This window comes from Haliaeetus leucocephalus, unplaced genomic scaffold (genome assembly GCF_000737465.1).
Source record: "Haliaeetus leucocephalus isolate CR32 unplaced genomic scaffold, Haliaeetus_leucocephalus-4.0 Scaffold140, whole genome shotgun sequence".
NCBI classification, from domain to species: Eukaryota; Metazoa; Chordata; class Aves; order Accipitriformes; family Accipitridae; genus Haliaeetus; species Haliaeetus leucocephalus.
This window is the reverse complement of record NW_010972576.1, coordinates 1,708,458-1,730,685: the sequence shown is the minus strand read 5'-3', so window position 1 is coordinate 1,730,685 and position 22,228 is coordinate 1,708,458. Positions and strand designations below refer to the sequence as shown.

The following is a 22,228-nucleotide window of genomic DNA, read 5'->3' as shown; positions in this document are numbered from 1 at the left end:
GGATGAGGGTAGCGCTGCGGCTGCCGCAGCCTCTGCTTCTGCCGGCGGCGGGGGGCTCCTCACGGGGCGCTCCCGGCCCTTCCCTTCCCGCCGGGAGCGGCCCCACCGCCGTTCCTGGACTCCGCGGCGGGTCCCCTGAAGCGCGGCGAGGCGGCCGGGTGGGCCGTTAACGGCGGTAAACCGACCTCGCGTCTAAAAGCGCCTCCCCCAACCCCCGACCCCCCGCCGCTGGCCGGCCCCGGGGGAAGCGGGGAGCACCGAGTGACCCTGCCCGTCGCAGGGGCGCCTTTGCGGCTGGGGAGGCTTGCGTCGTGGTAGGCCTGCCCGGCCGGGCCGCCGGCGGGCGGGCGAGCGAGGGCAGTGGGGCCGGTTCTGTGCCCGTAGCCGCCAGCGAGCACCTCCGGATTGACGGGGGGAAGGAGTGAGGAGCGGGGTTGACGCGTGAAACTTGTGCAGGGTGCCTCCTGAGGTTTCTTTAGGTGTTCGGGATAATTTTATCTTTGTCTCTTCTTTTTTTGCAATCCCAAACAGGGGTGCCAGCACAGATTATGCGAGGTACTGAAGTCTCCGTTTATTGATGGCTGTTCCCTGCATCACGTTTGCCCATTTAGCCTCCTTGCTTTCAGGTGTTTCTTTTGCACACAGTTAAAGACTTTAAAGAATTTAAATCACCTCTTGTTTGAGAAAGCCTTCCGGTTTTGTTCAAACACTTTTTCACCGAAAAGTAACCTAAAAAAATACTGTAACACTAGTTTAAGTTAATTTGTGAGTAGTATTCCCTCTCTGTGCTGCGTGAAGGGCTAGAGAAGGCAGGCCTGTGGCTGCTCCCTGGTGCGAGGCATCCTTGTGGTCTGCAGGGAGGGACAACAAAATCCTTCCTGTTATGTTGTACAAATTACACATGACCTTTGTCAGAAAGCTAGATGCAACAGTCAGGTAGAAGCTTGAATGGGGACATTTACTGCAAAGGTACAGAGAGGTAATCTCAGTTTCCTAGCTGCGGGGTTCTACAAAATAGGTATTTTGAACTCTCAAAATGTCACTATGTAAGATTTTTTACTTTACTGCATTTTCCGTGCTCCAGTAGTTTTGTTACAGCATGTACCATGTTCAAGTAGTTTTGTTTCTTACTGAGGAGGGTAAGATCTAACTGGTGGAACTGATAAGCTGCTACTCAGGGCTTCCTGAGATATTGATGCATGACCTTTTAAGTCTTTATCATGGTGTGTGCTCCTATCTTCCCTTTAATGTTTTACTTAACTTTAGTAGCATATAACATCTTTGATTTCTTTTCAGCCAAAGTTACGAAAAACCCAAGGAGGGAAGCAAGAGAAAAAAGTTATCCATCCTTACAGCAGAAAAGCTGCGCAGCTTGCAAGGGAAGCACACAAACAGGAGAAGAAAGAAAAGTAAGTTGACTGTGCAGAATCTGTGCACAGGCCAAAGGATAGCATCACAGTAGGTTTTTTTTGTTAGGGGGGAAGACGGTGGTGGTGGAAGGGGACTGTTATGCTGATATAACCTTAGGATAGAAGAAAGACCTATATAACTTAGAACTTAGTACTGCTGGGCCATGTGAGCTGACAGGTTTGCATTCATGAAATCAGCTTATACAAAGTATGTGGTTCTGCTGCTTGATTTTTGGTATTGTCCTTACAGGTTAGGTTTCTTCTTATCACAACATTTTGCTTTTTATAATCTGAATGGCATGATGCTGGTGATTTCGCACGAAGCTTAATCAGCTCGTTTGACTTTACTCCACGATTTAATAAGAATCCTGCTTAGGGTCTAGCTTCTTGTGCTGAAGTGCTGAGTTTGTACAAAAGAAAACCCAGAAACCTTCCTGCAAAGAGAGACTTCTGAATAAAACTGAATAGTTAACTCCTCTTTGGTGATTTCCTGTTATTCCGTGGCAAGTTCATTTTCTGCTTTTAAGTTTTACCTCCCCCTTCCACAGAGGGAAAAGGTAGCTGGAGAGGACTGGCCTTTAGTTTCCATTCTGTCTCTAGTATTTGGATGGATCATGTGAGCTGAGCCCAAATACTCAAATGTCTGACAGTGTTAAATTGGGAACTCCTGGTACAGTTGAAACGTTCCTCAGAGACTGTGCAATTTTATGGTTGGGGATGGATGTACAACCTTATCCATAGCAAAGTTGTAAGGTTGCTCTAACAGAAAGGGACCCTTTACTAGCATAACTGTGTCATGTAGACTCAAGCAAAGCTGCTGCAAGAATTTACAAGTAGCATTTGTTGAGGATTGCGCAGTTTCCTAATGTGCAAGAAGTTTTCCCTACTACTTCATGTTTTGTCTGTGCTCTCCGACTGCTGATTGTAAGTTTATTGTAGATTATTTTCCTAGTGCTAAATTGACTGCTTCATCCCTTAACTCTCTCATATTGCCTCATAACTGAGCACTTAATCACAAAGGATAACTGAATTACACTTGATTCTTAGTGCTTACATCTATGACTTTGCCATAAAGAAAAACATGCATGAGAAAACTTACTGAGTGAAGGAGTGATATACTGATTATTTATTGTGACATGGCGCACTCAGTCAAATCTTTTACTGATTGTCTCTGTGGGTAGAGTTATACTGATACAGACACCTGTGCTGACGTTTGTTTTTAGAGTGCTACTTTTGGTTCCTCTTGCAACAGCAAGAAGTAAAAGCAAAGAACTCCCACTGGAATAGTATTCTCCCATTTAACTTGCTCTTAATTACTTTTCTTCATGGAGAAGCTTTTAAGGTACATGTTAAGAGATTGCACAGGGCAATATTTTGGTGCAGGTAAGAGAGTACCAAATGCATCGTTCATTTTTCTGCTTAATGCAGGTCATCCTTGCCATGAAAAGGAATGAAAAGTTGCTGGCTTTGTACTGACTAGGCTTTGTTACTGAGGCGGTTAGATTTGGCAAGTCATAGTATGTAAGTAATGTTGCTTAATTCTAGCACAGGTGCTTTTTCTGATGAGCAGCTGAAAAGTTTACTGCTTTAAGGATGTTCAGAGCAGTGTCAGGGTGTCTTGAGCTACTGGAGCCACCTTTGTGGCAGTGGATTCTTAGTGCACTGCTCACATTGCCAAGTGAAGTCTACAGAGCAGAATATGGATCAAAATTGGTTTAGGAGCCAAAGGCCACTTAGTAGTTTTGAGCACACAGGGTTCAGTAAACTGGAAATATTACTGACTTTCTAACTGATTGTCTAGATAGATACACTTGTAGTAAGCCACTGAAACACACCTTGTCCTTTCTCGTATGATGATCTAGATGATCTTAACCCTTAAATTTGGTTAAAAAAAAGTTCTAGGTCCCCCAATGACAGACAAGAAATTAAATTCTTTAATTCATTGGAAGTTTCCTTTCTTTTGGCACTTGTCACCAAATGTATTGATTTCGAGACTTGCTTATCTGAGAGTTGGTTCTAATGCCTAGTCTTCCCTATGTAGATTTCTGTCTGTGCTTGCCAGAGTATATGAAGTCTCATAGCTCAGCACATGACAATACCAGTCATTTATCTGCACTAGCCCCCATGGCTGTAGTTTTACAGTTAATACATTGTGGAATGCAGCTCTCAGTTCAACCATGTTAATTTTTTTTTTTAACCTCACCAATAATTGCAGTACTAAAAACGTAGATTTGTTGGATTGAACAACAGTTAACGTCTCAGTAACCAGGTTACGCAAGGATGAATTGATGGTATATGTTTAGGGAGTTTATTTCCTATGCCTTGCAAATAAAACCTTATCTTGACTAGCGGTAAATGTAGAACAATTGCTACAGTGTCTTCCTTCTATCTCCTAGCACCTGTTGCCACTGGCTGGTAGAGACAGCTAAATGCTCCTTGTCCTTTACTTGGGCTATAGTAGTTTCTCCTGTGCACAATGACAGGTTAATCCTCTACGAAAGTTTTTTTTGGAGGATTTGAGTTTAGTTCAAATGCTTCTGCTAACAAATATAACTCTACCATGTTACTTCAGCCTTTCTTTAAAAAGTTAATTTGCTTTTTAAAAAGGAATTTTACATAAAAGAAACATTTATTTACAAATGAGTTTTTTACCTGTTTAAGAGACAGTGGTCTTTATAACAGTATGGTTAGCCTTCCTGTTCCTTTCCTCTGAAATGCGGCAAAAGGAGCTAGCCATGGCAGCAGAATCCTTCCAAGTGAAACAAGCAGACCAACTTTTGGTATCTGTCATGGGTTACCTGAGGAAAAAAAAGCACCATTTTATGAAAAACGATTAAATATTGGCAGCCAAGCAGGGTAATAAAAGGGTGAGCTTCAAGCAGCCCGATGAAAGAGCAGATGGTTTATCTTGAATTATTGTGGGGATCAGTGAAGCCTAATGCCTTCACAGAGCAAAAGTGGTTAATGGAGAGAAACTCAGTTTAAGATTAGAGTATGTAGATAGCTATCCTTTCCCATAGGTTCTCTTTTGGATGTGGATAGTTATACTTTTTAGGCCTCACAGAGCAGAGATGCTCCATAGTCTTATGAGGAGCAGCTGAGGGAACTGGGGCTGTTTAGTCTGGAGAAAAGGAGGCTGAGGGGAGACCTTATCGCTCTCTACAACTACCTGAAAGGAGGTTGTAGTGAGGTGGGCACTGGTCTCTTCTATCAAGTAACTGGTGATAGGACAAGAGGAAATGGCCTCAAGTTGCACCAGGGGAGGTTTGGATTGGATATTAGGGAAAAATTTTTTTACTGAAAGGGTTGTCAGGCATTGGAACAGGCTGCCCAGGGAAGTGGTTGAGTCACCATCCCTGGAGGTATTCAAAAAGTGCATAGATAAGGCGCTTCAGGACATGGTTTAGCGGGCATGGTTGATGGTTGGACTCGGTGATCTTGAAGGTCTTTTCCAACCTAAATGATTCTATAGAGAGAAACCCAGTTTAAGATTAGAGGATGTAGATGGGTATCCATTTCTTTAGGCTCTGTTTCTTGATTTCTGCCTTTCCTTTTCCAAGCTCCCTTACTATTTCAAGTGTGAGGCCTCTATGCTGATGGTAAAAAATGTAACCCTTCATTTAGCATAGGGAAGCTGTTCCACCATAACTAGTGTGTCAGTCTGGACCATCCAAAGCATATTGTGATAGCAAAATGATCTATCTATAAATAAGATTTGTACATCTTGCAGTTCTGGATCCTAAACAATTAACTAGCATTGTTCACAGATCTGCACTTTGCACATCACTTCTGTTGTGGTGTTCTAAAAATAATTTGCATTAAAAACATCCTCCAGTTGTCTATATTCTATTTTCTGTACTGTCTTGGCTTGAAGAGCAATTTAACTTGAAATACATTAATAATGTTGTTTTCTTTTCTTCCCTAGTGTCTTTAAAAGACTTGTTAAGGGTTCCGATTTCTTTTGGATCTCTATTGTCTCAATGATCAGCTTGTTAAATCTTAAGATCTTTTTTTTTAAATATTGGGAGTTAAGCATGTGTTTAAAAACAGTCAGTTTAGCCACTAACCAGTCTTTTTAGTGTAATTACTTAGCTTTCAGTTTCTTTACTATAATGGCAGGGTTTGGGTTAATTTTGCAGAGCTCTGAAAAAGACAAGTTAAATTTCTGATGCTATGGATGGAGGAAAGCTTTCCACTCCTACACTCAGGAAAAAGAAGTAGCCCACACTGATTTTGTTCTTCTCATTGCTTTTGCAAGTCTATTAAATGTCTTCTTTTGGTGGCAGCTGATACTAAATAAATGCTCTGGCATTGTTGCTTCCAAATTTGTGACTTAACTGCAGTAAGCTTACTGAAGACTTTTTCACTGGAAAATGACTTACTGAAGTTGAAATATTTGCAGAAACAATTTCCAAATTACTCCTATTTAATGACAGCCCTGTTCTCTGCTTGGAAGGTTAATGCATCCTTTGGTAGTAAATAGGAGAAGCTGCCTCATAATCTCTACAGTATTTTCTTAATCCCATTTACAATTCTGGTACTTTTTTGACTATGCTTCTTATTGTATAGAAATTAGTTGTCTTAAATGTGGGGAAGGCCCAAAACTGGAGGCAATATTCTCAATATGATCTCACCAGCCCTGAGTAAAGGGGATAATTTCTCTGTACAGGCTAATGCACTTCTGCAGCATGGAAAAACTGGATCAGAGACAGTCAATGAATCTAGGAAGTTCATACAGTTCATCTGTATTATTTTAATTAAGCTGTGGATTTACTTGCCAGAAGATGTTGTAATTGTGGTTGGCTAAATTTGTGCAATAATACTTTTTGAACATACGTACATTTTATCTGTTGATTACTATTCAATACAAAAGTATTACCTTGGGTGTAGGAAGCCCTTGAATGGCATGTTACTGGAAGGTGAGAATGTCTTTTGTAGAAGTGTCAGTAAATGTTTGCTTTGGTTTTGTGTGGTTTGTTTCTTTTGTTTTTGTTTCCTTTGGTAGTTGGCTGGAGACAGGATTCAGGACTAGAGACAGTTTAGGCTTCTGTTTACTTTTTAACTTTTCTGTATGATAGAGGAAGAGAAATAGCTACTGTGAACATTCCTGTTTATGTTAAACAGGAAAGGAAATTGCATTTAGTTACAAGATGCATATTCAAGTATCTTTTGCCCAAACAAGGTAATAAAAAAGGGAAGACATTACCCACAGGGAATTTCAGTACTTAATGCAGCACTGGGAAAAAGGAGGAAGTTCTGCTCTGAGTTGCAGAAGTCTTTTATAGCCTCCATTGTCCAGATACTCTTCAATGCAAGCACTCTCAATGAAATATGGCAGTAATAATAAGTTTATTGTCCAGAAACTCTGGCTGCACTACAAAAGACCAATCTTGACCATAATAAGAGGAGACAGACCAGTTGGTTTTAGAAAATTGGCTACAGTCTTAAGTCATCTTGTTCACTTGAATCACACTGTTTTCTTGCCTGCATCCCTCTTCTCAGTTCTCAAGGTCTGATGAACAGCAACAAATTCCAGTGTATTACTATCAATGTATTCTCTCTTAATCTACATGTGAATTCTTATTTCTATTGGCAATTTGTTTATTCTGTTAAATAATTACAAAGATGTTTTAATGAGACAGCAATAGCTGGTTCACTGACGCCAGTAGAACACTGCTTTTTCTACACTTTAGGAAACCAGACCATAATGGGATATTCCGGGAACTTCTCATAGTAGATGTACCAACACCAATCATGTTTTGTTTGCAACAGCTGAAATCTCTGTCTGGTTTTGGTAGCTAAAGCTGATCTAGCACTGGATTTTTTTTTCTGTTGTTTTCCTCCTGAGTCAACATATACCCTTTCTATTGTGCATATATTGTAAATTTTTTAGGAGTCTGTGCGTTTTCATTACAAATATACAGATCTAATACTGTCGTGCTCTGAGATACGAGCGCTAAGGAGTTTTTACAGGATTTCTTGATCTGGCTGAAGCGACCCCTTAGGAGTGAGCAGTAACCTTAAAATATCTCCTTGTGGAGCTCTTTGTTTCTCCTTAGCTTTTCTGTTGTCCAGCCTTTTAATCTCTCTCAAGCCATTATGCTTCTACTTGTGCTGTTTGCAGTAGTGATGCTTTGAATTGTGCTTTTGCAGATTCTTTATGTGGAACTAAAAAAAATGTTAGCTCTTAAGATTATTTGGTTTGCTTACAGAAATAAAAAATGAACTGAAAATAAATCAGAATTTTTAATTCTTATAGAGTGGTTTTCATATGGAAGTATCCTAAAATGCTTAACCAAGCCACTAATTGGTGCATAAGCTAACAAAAACGGACATGTGTAGGGAGAAATATGGAAGGTATTTAGCAACATGAAACAAGAAACAAGGAAATATGTCCTGTCAACCATGAATTATTTTTTTTCTTAATGAAAGAGCCTATCTTAGCTCTCAGAGCCATAGATGGCATTTGTGTGTGTAGACATTATGGGGAAAAATACTGAATTGGTAGACTGATTTGACAGATATTTATTCATTGCTAGTATTTAGTGTAGAACAGTTGAATACAATATCTGAGAGAGAGGTGTTGATGGAGCATGAAGGCTTTAACCTTTTAAGTACCTAGTAAACATCAAGAAAACCACTTATCATCCTTATCAATAATTGGTGCCTAAGCAGATGATTTTTGGGAGGTGGGTGGAAGAGAAAATCATTAAGCAACAGCCTGCCACAAGACTGTATCCATGTCCGTGTCCTTACCCTCTCTTTCTGTTGAGCAAAAGATGTTACTCATTGTGTGGAAGGAGATAAGAGGAACTTTCTTTGACTTAATTGGTTAGCCTCCATGCTAATACTATTGTCTTCTAGTAGTCACTGAGGTGAGGTTTTTATGAAAACTACAATAAGGCAATATCCAATCCTATCATCATTATCTCTCATACTCAGATAAGTTGTGTACACCTAGAGATGTAAGGTTTTTCTTCCAGAAGAAAATCCTGGTTATGTGTTTCATTGCCTTGATAAATTAATTATTTAGTGACCCTTGCAGTTGCAAATGGTAATTTGTAGTGTTTTAAAGCATAGATACATGACATGATTTATGATTCTAATCTGGCAGCTTTTCTAGATGGTGTCGTAGTTTTCTCCATGGCAACGCTTTGCAGATGTGCTCTGCTGGCTGTGTTGCCATGCAAGGTTCACAGTAGGGACTGCTGGTGTGGAGTTCCACCATGTGGAATGCGTCCTTTTCTTGGTCGCTATTACTGTTCAAAACTCCCTGCTGTAAGCCCTCTGTAGCCTACCTACCACAGTTTTTATTGCAGGCATCTTCTATAGCTGAGTTTTAAACCTGACTTCTGATCTAACTCCTTTTTCCTTTTTTTTTTTTTTTAAATAGTCTCATCCAAGTCTATCCTTTAACCCACCAGAACAAGAGTCATTTTTGTTTTAACACTAAAATCTTCGATTAATCAACCAGCTTGGATTTTTTTTGGCAGGTATGATGGAACTCACACCCCATGCTTGACCTCTGTAGACTTTTGCATTAAAAATGCTTATCCCAGGTGCTGGGGTATCTACAGAAGTAAAAGGGCTTTTCTTGAATGCATTAGTGGAATTCTTGGTAGCCCGCACATGCTGTGCATTTGCTTTTGTGTGGCTTTTGGATGGTCTCCAGAGGATGAAATACTTCTTGAAAAAGCTAATCTTTATTTTAATAATGTAGGTTCGTGGACAAGTGACACAAGTATGTTTGTCTCTGGAAAGTAGGGCTTTCTCTTTTGACCTGAATTTTTGTGACAGGTGACACAGACTTCTGTACTCTGAGTTACTTCAGTTAAGTCTAAAATGGTCATTAAATTCTATAGAGTACCAGGAATTTAATGAAGGAGCACATTAGCTTTGAACTGTGTTGAATTTTGGCATTATTTGTCAATGATATCCTTTTATGATTTTCTTTATCCTTTATCAATTTTCTTATTAAATAATTTTTAAAAAGTCAATTTTATCAGAGGTTCTTGGATATATACACTGAACATGCATGGCTAAGATATTTTTTCCAGTGACAAATTTTATACTTATCCCAACAACATATTATTTTCCTTTCTGGAAATGAAGTGACATTCAGCACCATTCACTGCTGCAGACTGAATCTGGGCACTTCAGGACAAAAATGTGTGAGGCACTGTATTACTTGTTAGAAAACTTGTGTTCTCTGAGAATTACTCAATAGGACTGGGATTAATCCCAAACTGAATTGTGTACACACATCCCATAGAGTACAGAAGGCTTCAAGTATCTCGCCAGAGGTTGAGGTGGAGTTAAAAATACTTTGAGATGGATTTTTTTCATCTTTTTTTGTAAAGTTGTTAATTTTGGTTTCTTAACACATTAACTTTTACTGTTAGCTAAGCATAAACTTTAATTATTAGAAGTTTATTAGATACTAGAATGGTATTTTTCCCATTGTATGCTTATTTGCAAGGATGAATGTGGTGAAATCTTTTGTTCTTAATCTCCAAACTCATTAAACATACCAGCAGAATATTAGATATACTTGATGAAATTATTACAAGGTCTTCCATGGAATTCCTTTTGCTGTGCTCTAAGAAAAGTGTTGTGTCCTAATTTCTTCCAAGAAACTGCTTAACTTAATAGGTAAACTGGACAAATTTCAGGTAGTAGTTTTACCAAAAGTAGAATTTTTAGATGAAGTTTTACATGTTCTGAATTTGGGAAATACTTCTATTTGAAATTTTACCTTGACTTTCATGGTGACTCCAAAAAAATGATTTTTGGAGAAAGAAAATTAAGATAATTATTTGTATGGTACTCCTTCCTGGCTAACATATCTGGTTTTTCTTTGCTAGGCTGAAGACTGACAAAGCTTTGCGTTTGAGTATCATTGGTGAGCAAAAATGTCTATTACTGCGTACAGTATTCAACTTTTTAGCATAGATTTTAAGTTTTACCAATTTTATAGCTACACCAGTTAGAGTTTCTTTCTCTATAATCTGAGTCTGTAATCTTAAAATAGACTGTTGAAATGCTAAATTACCCAACATGTTCACTCAAGTAGTGTATACGGGATTGAAGTTGGGGCTGAGTATAGCCTAATCTTTAGTCAGTGTACATGACAACAGGGCAATATAGACCAAATTTCTGTTTTGTACATCTGTACATGTAATTATTGTACCTGTCTCCATGCTTTTTTTTAATTGCTTGTAAAAGAGGATTATATATGTAGGTTAACAGACACATTATGCTAGCAAGTAAATTCAAAACTTTGAGACACAACCTGGAATATTTTTCTTTTTCATATGGCACTGCACCTTTTCAATTTAATCTGTTAAAAAATTGTGATGATCAGAACTCTTGCTCAGCCATTGTGTTATTTTTTCCCCTTGGGGCATTCCTCAGTTTCCATCTTAAGGAATTGATGCAGGGATACTTTAAACACTGATTTCCAGTAAAGCAAAGTGTAATGTCTTTTTTCCTTAAGGAAGATACAAAATACATCTGAAATGATGTGAGAATGTTTCTATTACAGCTGCCTTCATACCTGGTACACACATCAGTGAGTCTATGATGCCATTTAAAATCTTGAAAAATGGGGGGTTATTTAGAAGACTTTTAAGAACTTTAATCTGTGTTGGTGCTACAGTGGAGATGTAATCATTAATGTTAAGTTTGTTCTTGTAGGAGAAAAATTGCAATGGTTTCAAAGTCACCTTGACCCCAATAAAATTGAGTACACGAAGAAGGAAGCTGGCGAACTAATTGAAAAGTAAGACTGGTGCTAAAAACAGGATTAAAAACCTTTATTTATGTTTTAAAATAATGTTCTGAAATAAGATCTGTAAAGTGATGATGACTCAGAGGAGGACTTTTTATATATTACTGTTAATAATATGAAGTAGTTGATTTTGTGGCAACTGAGGTTAATTATAGATTGAGAGATATATATGTTCACACTAGAATTACTGAAGTAAGTCATGTGTTATTGTTTGGGTTTTTTATTATTTAAGTATATCTCTGCTTTTGTAGTGTGTGGAGGACTCTAAATGATTTGGACAGTAGTAATTGCATGAATTTGCTAGTTGGGTTATTCAGTGACACTTAAATGCACAGATTTCATTCTGCTTACTCCTTTATTCTTTCAGTTTCCTTGCTGAGAAAATTAAACAGTACTCAGGTGGGTCAGTTTTTAGGGCAGGAAGTACCAAAATTGAATCTGCTAAGAAGAAACTCAGTTATTTCTGTGCTGCTAGACGTATGTACCTATAGCTTGTCACCATTTTTTACCTGCTAGCTAGGTAACATAATATATATGTATTCTTACACAGGCGTACTATATCAGTTTCCTTTTAGAAGCTCTGACATATTTCCTACGCTGTTCCTGAAACCTGTAAACTGCTAATCAATGCTAGTGATACTGCAAAGGCAATAAAAGCTTACTTTTTGGATTTGGGTTGGACATTTGCGAGATGATGTAGAACACTTGCCAAAGAAGAACTTTACTTTAAAAATTATTATTGAGGTGGTGAAATTCAGTAATTAAAAATTAGGAATACTTAGATTTAACTTGTCTTCCAGAGCAGGTGAATTATAATAATGTGGGAGTTTTGTTTTATGCAAACATAGTTGTTTTTTTTTTTAAAAAAAGGGCAAATGAAAAAACCCTAATCCTTCTGGAAGCCACAGATGGATCAAATGAAGTTCTAAATGGAGATTCCACTTCGAAGATTAAACTAGTAGTTCAAATCTAAGAAACATCTCTGACTAATTTAGAAAATAAATAAGTTTAGTAAAATAACTTCTTAGATTATCAAAGTAATTCTGTTTTGCAAAAGTTTTGCATGACTGCATCTAGCATAAATGCATTTTATTTCTTTCAGTTATATGTGTCGATTCAATGCTGAATTGGAGCAGATTGAATTACAAAACAGTATTAAAGGTAGACAAGGAAGACAGCATGGTTCACGGGAAACTGTCATCAAGCAGACCATAGAACGTGAAAGACAGCTCTATGAAGGCTATGGAATAGGTACGTAAAAGCATTAGAAATAATCCTTTGGTCACACCTTCTCCTGCTCACAAGGCTAGGATCTAAGTCAAATTTCTAGGCATTATCTTTATTTTTCTCTTTAAAGGAATTAACGAACTGCTAGGTATTTATGCCTTGCAGAGGAGTTTGGGAGGAGGGGCAGGGTGAAGAAGGGGAGAAAAAAGATGTTGGAGATCTGACTCATATATTTCTGCTTTACTGCTTTGCCTTTGTGTATCTTTGCTAGTACTGCCTCTTTAGTGCAGGCATATATAACATATTTTTGAAACTAAAGTGAGATTTAATGCATCTGTCTCAAATACAAATTCTGTTCAGCAGCTTGCTTGGACCTTCATTATATACAGAGTATTTTTTATTTTAAAAGTGCTTTTGAGTGTGTGTGCGTGTTTTAACATGCATTAGCATGAAGACTTTGTTTGCTCATGTGGGGAATAACCAGCATCACTTTCTCTACAAATTATTTACTTTTTTTATCTGGGCTTCGTTATGTGGACTTGTGCCAATGAAGCCTTTATACACAGCTTTCTCTAACATTCTTTCGATAATATACAAACTTGCTGTTGGGGATAAACTTGTGGCCTGATTTGCCCCTTTCTGCCGAGGTGGACCAGTGTCATGAGGAACTTCAGCGAGCTTCATATCATGAGAGAGTGGGCTTTAGGGTTCATGAACTTAAAGAGAACCAAAGCCTCCAAACTCATGAGGCTAAAACATCTTCAGAAAGAGTCCTTTCATTCCACTAAGGTTGAGATGTGTTTCATGTGGGAGAATGGTTGCAGCAGAAATTGTAGTACTGATGTATTTCCAAAATTTGAGTATTTCTGGAGTTTTCCTGTTAAAATTTTGATATTCCAGGAAGAAATCCGGGGCTATTGTGACACATCTACTCTACAGGCTCTATTCTACAGGTATAAATGATAACCCACAAGTAGAAAAACACATTTTCCTCTTGTTCTTGTCAGGCAGAGGAGTTATACTCCTTTCTTTTGACTTACTGGAGATGATGGTGGAGGGAGTGTAAGTGCTCTGTGTGTGTGAAGGCCCTAACATTTAACATCTTAATAATCAAAAAACCACAAAAACTCCAAAGATTTAAAATTAAAAATCTTGTAGATAAGAGCCTAGTTGAAAGCACTTTGCGTTTTTAAACTTTCACCTTGGCAATTATCATAAGTTTGAGTAAAATCATAATGCCAGATACTCTCGTTGATTTTTTTATTACCATTTATCTTCCTTTGGGGTAGCCATCTATGCCAGCAGATTATCTAGTGAAATCTTCTGAGGAACAGTCATGTGTGAAAACCACAACACAAACATTAGAGCTGAAAATTGCCTAGTAAGGTGTATAGTCTTCTTTAAGAAGAAACACTTAAACTCTTTTTGAAAGTATTTTCTGGGTTTAGAGGTAGTACACAGATGCAAGCTACATGTGAGAGAGAGACTGAAAATTTGATAGCTGGAACTAGGCTGAAGAGAAGCAGCAGTAATCTGGTGAAATAAGGGAGAAAGACAAAGGGATAATGAAAGTGCAAAAAGTAAAGAGTTGTTCTGAGGAGAGTCAAGTACAAAATAGTAGTGAAATTTATGTATTTTGCTTTAACAAGTAAGTATGTTGGGGTTGAGTGATGAACTTGGCTTTAATGGTAAAGTAGTATTCAGATGCAATCAGTCCTTCTACCAGTGAAAGTATGTCATGGAAGACGTGAAAAATATACATTGTTCTGTGGTCAGGATACAAAGCACAGCAGGGCTTGGGTTGTGTGTCATATTCCCCTTTCCCCTGATTTATATTGTACCAATAAAGAAAATGAATGGCTTGAAAATTTTGCCAGTGTTACTTAGTACTTTCACAACCTGCAGTGGCAGAGGAATTCAGGAATATCTGTATGACTTCATGCGTAATCTTTGATTTCTTAGAGGGGGGTAAAAAAAGTCATAGGAAAATAGGTACTATGAAAGTCACCAAATAGCTCAGTTGTAGAAAATCTCCTCTTTGGTTTTGCTTTTAAATTTTAGTTCTTCCTTTTTTCCTTACTGCTTTGCAGAAAGCTGACAGAGAAAAGCAATAGGACTAAATAGAAAGATGTCAGATGCACAAGCACAACATAAAAATACAGAAAAATTGTAAGCAAAATTTGAGGTTATTATAGTATTAGTAAGTAAAGCATTCAGAGAGCATGGTGCAACTTCACATATTAAATACACTCTCAAATCATTCATTATTTGTTATCACAGCTGCTGCAGGTTTTGCTCTCTGTCTAGGACAGTATTCATTCAGAGAAAATAGTTGCTGCTAAATACTGTAATTAGAGATTGGGGATAAATGGACATCAGCTGGAAACTGCTTTTATGCTCTAGCTCATTATCCCTGGAAGCTGTAGTGAGTGGAGCTTTTAAAACTGACTTAGTATTTGTTGGGTTTTTTTTCCTTCTATTCTTGAACTCAGTTATTTCTTGTATGCATGTGCATTTGGTATGGAGAGACTACATGACACGTATTTATTTACATTTAGGAAAATCTCCTAAAATTTGATGCCATATATATATATATATCATCTCAGATATATGTAAATGAAAAATTAATTCTTCTTTACTGGCTGTTTACAAAAGTGGTAGATGTCCAAAAGCATAGTAAATTTTAGTCTTTTTTTAAAAAACAGTACCTATACAGGCAATATTCAGTCTATCTATGAGGTTGTTGAGTTTTGGTAGCAGCTTCTTGTCACTTCCTTACTCCTTAAATATATCGACATTAATTTTACTGCAGTTTTCTTTCTGATGTTGTCCTTTGTGTGTGTTTGGTTTTTTTAATCTGGTCTCACATGTTTATAGCAAAGCTATTGAAAGGGAATCCTAGATATTTACAGGATATGTCCTTGGAACTCAGAGTTAGCATGCTTTCAGTTGAAAAGCATTGTAATTATTTCATCTGAACATCATACATTTTTGATAATTTGCTTCTAATTACCTTGCATGTTCTCTCTGAAGCGTAATGTTAATCTTGGGGAAAATGGCCTTTAAAGCTAAACACACCAGTTTTATTAGTTAATTTTTGAAACTTCAGGTCATAAGGAAATTGATTTAATTCAGATGAAAGTTGTATCATTCACATGTATCTACTAGTGTAACTACTGTACTGTTCGTTAGCTGCTGTTTTCTGTAATGATCATTATTGTGTAACTGAATGGTTCTTTGTCTAAAGAGCATCTACAGTTCCTAACATCCTTTTCCTTTTTTAAATTCAGGCTGCAATATCATCCTTTGACCTGACTTGGGTGTTTCTCTGTATGACAGTTCTAATGGATGTGATATATATGCAGCCTATATTCTGTGCAGAGTGCTGACAGAGCAGTGACATTTCAGTCCTTGTGAGATTTAGGTAAATCTCTTGGGCAAATCTTTGCTTTGGGAGAGAGAAATGGTTGCTGCTATGAAGAACAATAATATTTTTATTAACAGCATACTTCTGGAAGAAAATGCCTCAGCAGACTGTCACAGAGCATTCGGTTAAAAAATAGTGCTGTGGGATACAGCTGTGGAAGGGCACTCCAACACCAGGATTGGCTCCTCTATCGCCTTTTTCTCTAGTTACACTTTAGAACCCCTCCAGTTTAAGTTTGTGCACAGAGGCAGGATCGGTTAGACCTACAGTTGACAGAAGCATTTTAATTCTGATGCCCATAAGAACTTTGATGTAATTTGGTCCAGTGCTGCTCCATCCAAACAGTTGGAAAGGTGCTGACTTTACAGTATTTTACGCAAGTTCTGTGTTATAAATTAAGCTCAGTCACTTTGTCTTTTTCCTTGTTATGAAGTGGTGTTAAGCACTAACATCTTTGTGACAAAGTTTGAGACCTAACATGCTGTTTGTTCTTCCTCAGAAGAAAGATACAGAAATAAAATTATCTTAAAGGGCCAGAAACATGAAAAAATGCTTACTGAAATTTCTTCACTGCTGCATCACTATAACACACAAGTGGCTGAATACTTCATCTTAGAAATGCCAGACAATATCTGCTCCCCAAAATACTGTCTTCATTTCTCTTCCACTAACTCCTGTGCCATATTTCTCTGTCTTCCATTTTTTCCATCTTTAGTTCAGAAAAACATGCTCCTGTGACTTAACATTTTTTAAGCAAATTTATTAGTTCACAAATAGCAGCAAAAATCACAACACTGGTGCATGCTAAGGAGATACTTCTCAGTAAGACAAGTGTTATTAATCTGAAAATGCAGTGCTACGGTAGCTTTCCACCATAATTTAAAAAATCAGTTACTGTGCGGTATAGTTACTTTATTTCTACACACATGGGATTAGAGTTTCTAGTTCTGTTCCTAATCTGGCAGCTCTGTGGTTTGTATTGTGTAACATACTGCAAACACACATGTAAGCAGTGAGAAGACTTTCAAATGAAGCCCTTTCAATTGCTTTTTTTGGTTGAAAAAAACCACCGTGGAAAGTGTTTAATGGCTTTTATTAACTTACATAGGACTTTTTCCAAAGAGAATATTCTAACAGTTTTATCTAGCCTGTCATCCAGGGCTCACCAGCGTCACGAGAAAGCAGGCATTCTGGAGGGGGGAGGTTCTGTGACAAACCAAGATTTGGCACTGAATTGATCTTTGCTGCTTTGGCGGTGGCAAAATTGTTAAATAACTTCACCAAATTTTTTTCCAAAAACATTTCAAAATACTTATGGAGCACTTAGTACTCATTAACTTAGAGTGAGGCCTGTATATTTAGGTCAGCTTCGAAACTAAACTTTCTTTTTTTACCTTTTATCTGTTGTGCATATTTATAGTAAGTTCTGCAGACCAGAATTGTCACTTTATTACGTGGGCGAGTGAATGTTTGTTAAAAACTAGCATAACTAGACCTTGATCTTGGTTGAAGATGTTAGTTATGCTTTTAAAACAAATAATTAATTATTTGCCTAGTTTCTTCACTGAGCTTTTTTTAAAGGGAAACTTTAAGTGCTTAAAATTTTGCTATTTCTTGGATGTGTCAGTTTAGAGAAAATGAAGCACCCTCTTGATTATTTGTCAGGATTGGATTTTCAGTAACTGGTGCATTTGAATTCTGAAACAGTTCATAGGTGTAAGTGCACTTCCTTTTCTTTAGCAGTGAGAGATCTTCCTGTTTATATATTGCTCTGGAAATTTTCAAATACAAATCCTCATTCTCATTTTCTTGGTCTTTTAAGCTCTGAAATAGGTTCAACCCTTTAGCTCACATGTCTTTCCTTGAAATGAGACTCACTTGAATAATGTAACACATCTAATAGAATTCAATTTCATTCCCATTAGAAATCCCAGACATTATGAACAGAAAGCATCTTAAATTTTTCAGGTAAGTTAATTTTATTATCACTACTAATCTGTTTATGCAAAACAGTGTTTCTGAATTTGACATGTTGTATGTCTTTTTTCTTAAAAAAGAATTTAGGCAAAACTGTCAAAGAATTTGTTTTTGGAAAAAGACTAGGTATGGTGTTGTTATTTCGGCATTTCTTAGCTGTTACAAGCTGAATGCTAGTGACAGTTAATAATTAAAACATTGGAAGCGTTAGAAAGCTTCAACAGTTAGAATTCCATTTCTGTAACTTAAGTATCTTTTTTTTTCGATATTCTTAGAGAATATTTCTCTCTACCTAAAATTCTCACCTTGGCTCTTCACTGATTTACACAAAAAGTATTAGCATTTACTGTTAGCATTTAAGGCTCAAGACAGATTTATTGATAAATGGAGTTACACTGTTTCTTAACCTGAAACGAGATGGGTTACTTATAGTCAAAACTTATCACTAAATAACTAAACCAGCACTAAGTTCTTACTCATGTTTTCTAAGATCCAGCTCTCGGTGTAGTACAGTAGTGTTTGTGTATATACTAGTTGAAAATCTTAAGTGAATTGATGACTTGCATCCAGTTAAAAGATCTGGGAGCTATGAAACTTGCTGCTAGCTCATCTGGGCCAGCAAGCCAATATGCCTTGGTAATGGATTGAATGAACACTCTTGCTGACAGCTCTATCAAATGAGATACTTTAAAGGAAAAAAAAAAAAGATACTTAGGAATGATTATGTTCCAAGGAATGATAGATACATCACTAACCCCTAGGGGTGGTACGTAGCCAGAAGTCATGCTTACAGGATGTTGGAATAAAGCCAGAAATCTCGAAGAAGAGACAGGCCTCTGGCTGCTGTGTTTATAAAAACACAATTGACTTCCGCTACTGGGACACCTGATGGAAGTGTTGTTGTTTTCTTACCTCGGTAGAGCAAAACGTGTCTATCTTATAATTGGCAAATATTGTCTTTGCCCTTGAGAAAATCATCCATGAAGTGCACTTACTATAATCAAGAAAGCATTCTATTAATTGAGTACAGGATTTGACTTGCGATATTTAAATGAACCCTTCCTCCTTCAATGCAGCCTTTTGAAATAATATACTTATGTGAATAAATGTTTACTAACATTTTGTGTCCCCTTGAAGTCAGTCATACAAGATGTTAACAGTTACCATAAATCATAATGAAGGACTTCATGTACATGTGGTATTAGCTCTGCAAATTGAGCATCCAGATGAAGAAACTCTTCCAAACTGCTTTTCCATTGCTTACAAGACTGGGAGTTTTGTGTGTCAAACCTAAAGCCAGGTGGCCTAAAGTATACAAATAGTCTATGAGAATAAAGGGAATCGTATATTTTTTGTTCAGAATGTCAAATCTGAAAGTACTTAATTCTTCACAGAGTAATTACAGCTGCTGTAGTGTACAAGATCAGGTGAAAACGTTGGTGCTTATTCATACTGCAGTGGGACTGATAGTATAATTTAGAAAAGTATCCTCAATTGAGTTAGCATCTTCTGAGGAAAGGTGAATTAACTCTGCCATTCCTTCTTGCTGTTTCTATTGGTAATTTTTTTTTATTACTTCTTTTCTTTAAGAGAATGGGATGGTGATCTGAGGAAACTACCAAACATCAAAATGAAAAAGCTCTCAGCTAGGGATGCTGCTTGCAGTCACCCTGAGGTGGCAGATGTGGAAGCTAAAGAAGAATTGAATAAAGCAGAAGAGGTGGTCTAATGAGCACCAGCTGATTCAGGAGCTAACACAGCTGAAGGGAATTGTAAGAAACCTATTCTAATTATCACTGGAAACAAGAATAAATTCTAACTATATTTGCAAAGGCTTTGCTAGCTGCATTTTTTATGAGCTCACTGTGTACCTCTGGTAAAGAGTAAACAGTATATTGTTGGGTAAAGCTGTATATTATTAGATAAAAAATTTTGAATATTAATAAATACTTAAAATCTTAATTGTGTCCTTACTTCTCATATGGTACCTTCTCTTTAGGATGCAGGCTCCTGAGTTGACAAAGCAATTGTAGTTTATATCTTGAAATCCTGACTAGTTGGGTATCTCTTCCCTGGTCATAGAGCAGTCAGGGTTCAGACACCTGTTAGAAATATTTTGTGGTGGGAAATCCTTACCTTTTCCTGGTACTGGCAAGAATTTATGTCATTTAGTATATAAACAGCAGGTACCCTGGTAGACAGTGGGGCCAGTTAGTGGCAACTTCTGTCCGTCTCTTGTGGTGATGGCTGGGATGTCTCTAGGTGTACACAGTTTTGTGGAGAGCAGTGATATGCCTCGTCTCCCAAAATCCTGTACTGTGTGGCAGGGAACACTCACCTTGGGTGTAAGAAATGCTCTCGCATTTCGTGGAAATGTATATGCAGAAGATGAGATACATGGAGCATCAGTTAATCATGAAGAACTCTTCTCTTGTACCTTCCCTTGTCTGAGAATCTGTGTCAGGAACATAGAGTGCTGGAAAGACTTCAAAATAGAATACTGAGTATTTTATGTTTTGTCAAGAGAATTCTCTCAAATTACACTGTCCTCACCACTCTGTATTGAAGAAGTCAGATCAGAAGCCAATTGAAGTCCCTACAGTCTGTTCCTAAATACATCTTTTCTCCATATGTTTTTTTGCTGACCCCTCTGTTGAGAAAGCTGTGCATTTTAAAATTAAGTTGCTTAGGACTTTTAAATAGCAGGCTTGCTTTATGAAACAGCTCTTTAGATGCCTTTAAATGTGTCTTTCAGGAAGGTTCTTAGCAGATACTCACTTTTAATAGTGTAAAATAAAAAAAAAAAAAAGAGGGGAAAAAAAGGGCAAGGGCAAAGCCAGGTATAATTTCACAGCAGGCATTAAGTAGGACATCTCTGTTAGTGCAGATTAGATTGTCTGGGCACAGAAGTCACAGTTCAGATGTATTGTCTGTACACATTGCAGCAGTCACAGTTCAGATACCTGTTAATTATGTGGAAATAACTATTCCTGGTGGATGATCTTTCTAGTACTTGATCCCCAGTACAGTTCTGTGTGTTAAACAACACGGCTTTGTCATGATAGTAATGTGGGTTTCCCAGATTTCTTTTACAGATATCCAGGTGTGTATTTTCCTAGCTGTGCAGTAAGTGTTACTGATGAGTGTTATTCTGTTAACATCTATATTAAGTTATTCACTCTTTACAAAACAGGCTTGTGCTATCCTTTCATGTTTTAGGAAACCAATCTACTTAGGTAATATAGACTTAACCATTGTCCTCCTTAATCTGAAGAAGAAACCTGAATAAATTTAACAGACCTAAGGCATGTGTGGGTGATCTAATGCATTGTCAGGTGGACTGCAAGTCTTAAACCTGGCTAGTCTTATCCTCTGATACCAGCTGTATCTCTAGGTTGTCACTTCACTGCTTTGTGTTTGTGTTTAGAAATGAAGTGTGTTTAAGTTCAGAGCAGGCCTTTGTTATTTTTTTTTAACTTTGTTAAATTGAGCTGTGTGGTGGAATCCAGCTTTTTTTGATGTATAAAACTTTAGATGTTAAACTCTGGTGGAAGCTGAGCCAGGGTAATTGGTCTGAACTAAAGCTGTGTATGTGTTCAGTGCTTTGACAGATTTTGCCTTTCAGAAGATTCACCTTAAATTTTTGCTTGTATACAATATCTGATGTGCTTTGAAATTTTAAGTAGAAACATTGCAGAAAAAGTCACTTTCCCATTACATTGGGTAAAATACAGAAGGAAAATGAGCAATAAGGTAACTAGAAGGTGTCACAGTAATGACAGTATATTAGGCTGACATCCTGGTGAATGCTTTAAAAAAGATGGTCATGCAAAGTTATGAAGAATGAGATGTTCTATTTTGCTTGAAACAATTTGGTAATAAGGCATTATAAAAAAGTAATTATTACTTCTGTGGCTGTGATAGTCAAATATTTGAAGTGATTTCTTTTTTAACATTTGTTATTCACACTTCAAGAACATGTTTACAAATTGGACTTTGAGTTTGTAGATTTTTTTTCCCTTGAAGTCCACTTATTCACTGCTTGTTTAGCTGGCTTTTAAACTGTCATCTTGACCTACTGCATAAGTAATGAAAAAACCCAGTTTCTCTGTGCAGACTTTTTACATTGAATTACCAGAAAAAAATCATATGTAGCTGTCAAGTATTCATATTTGAATTGAAAAGTAATCTAGGTTTACGTTGATGATGTGCAAGACCAATTTACCAGATTAATTTTGTGGCAGAATACTAATGTGGCAATGGGAAAGAACAAAAAAAAAAACCACCAAAGCTATTTACGTATTTATTTATTTTTAACTGTGCTCAGAGTTTTTGTGCTGAGAAGTCCAGAGTGCGGGGGATGTAGAGAGCATCTTTTGCCTCACGTGTTACTGAGAC

General features: G+C 37.3%; 1 protein-coding gene across 1 annotated transcript in view; it reads left to right on the top strand.

Annotated features, from left to right (window-relative positions):
• The first annotated feature begins 1,277 nt into the window (after nt 1-1,277).
• The window catches only part of TMA16 (translation machinery associated 16 homolog (S. cerevisiae)), a 29,052-nt gene continuing 8,101 nt past the window's right edge, over nt 1,278-22,228 (top strand). Inside the window, exons 1-7 of the mRNA XM_010586076.1 lie at nt 1,278-1,409; nt 10,274-10,311; nt 10,954-10,980; nt 11,106-11,190; nt 12,302-12,450; nt 17,779-17,821; nt 19,421-19,602. Of these exons, the coding sequence (XP_010584378.1) occupies nt 12,306-12,450; nt 17,779-17,821; nt 19,421-19,559 (327 nt within the window). The 5' untranslated portion in view covers nt 1,278-1,409; nt 10,274-10,311; nt 10,954-10,980; nt 11,106-11,190; nt 12,302-12,305 and the 3' untranslated portion in view covers nt 19,560-19,602. The remainder of the gene's footprint in view (nt 1,410-10,273; nt 10,312-10,953; nt 10,981-11,105; nt 11,191-12,301; nt 12,451-17,778; nt 17,822-19,420; nt 19,603-22,228) is intronic.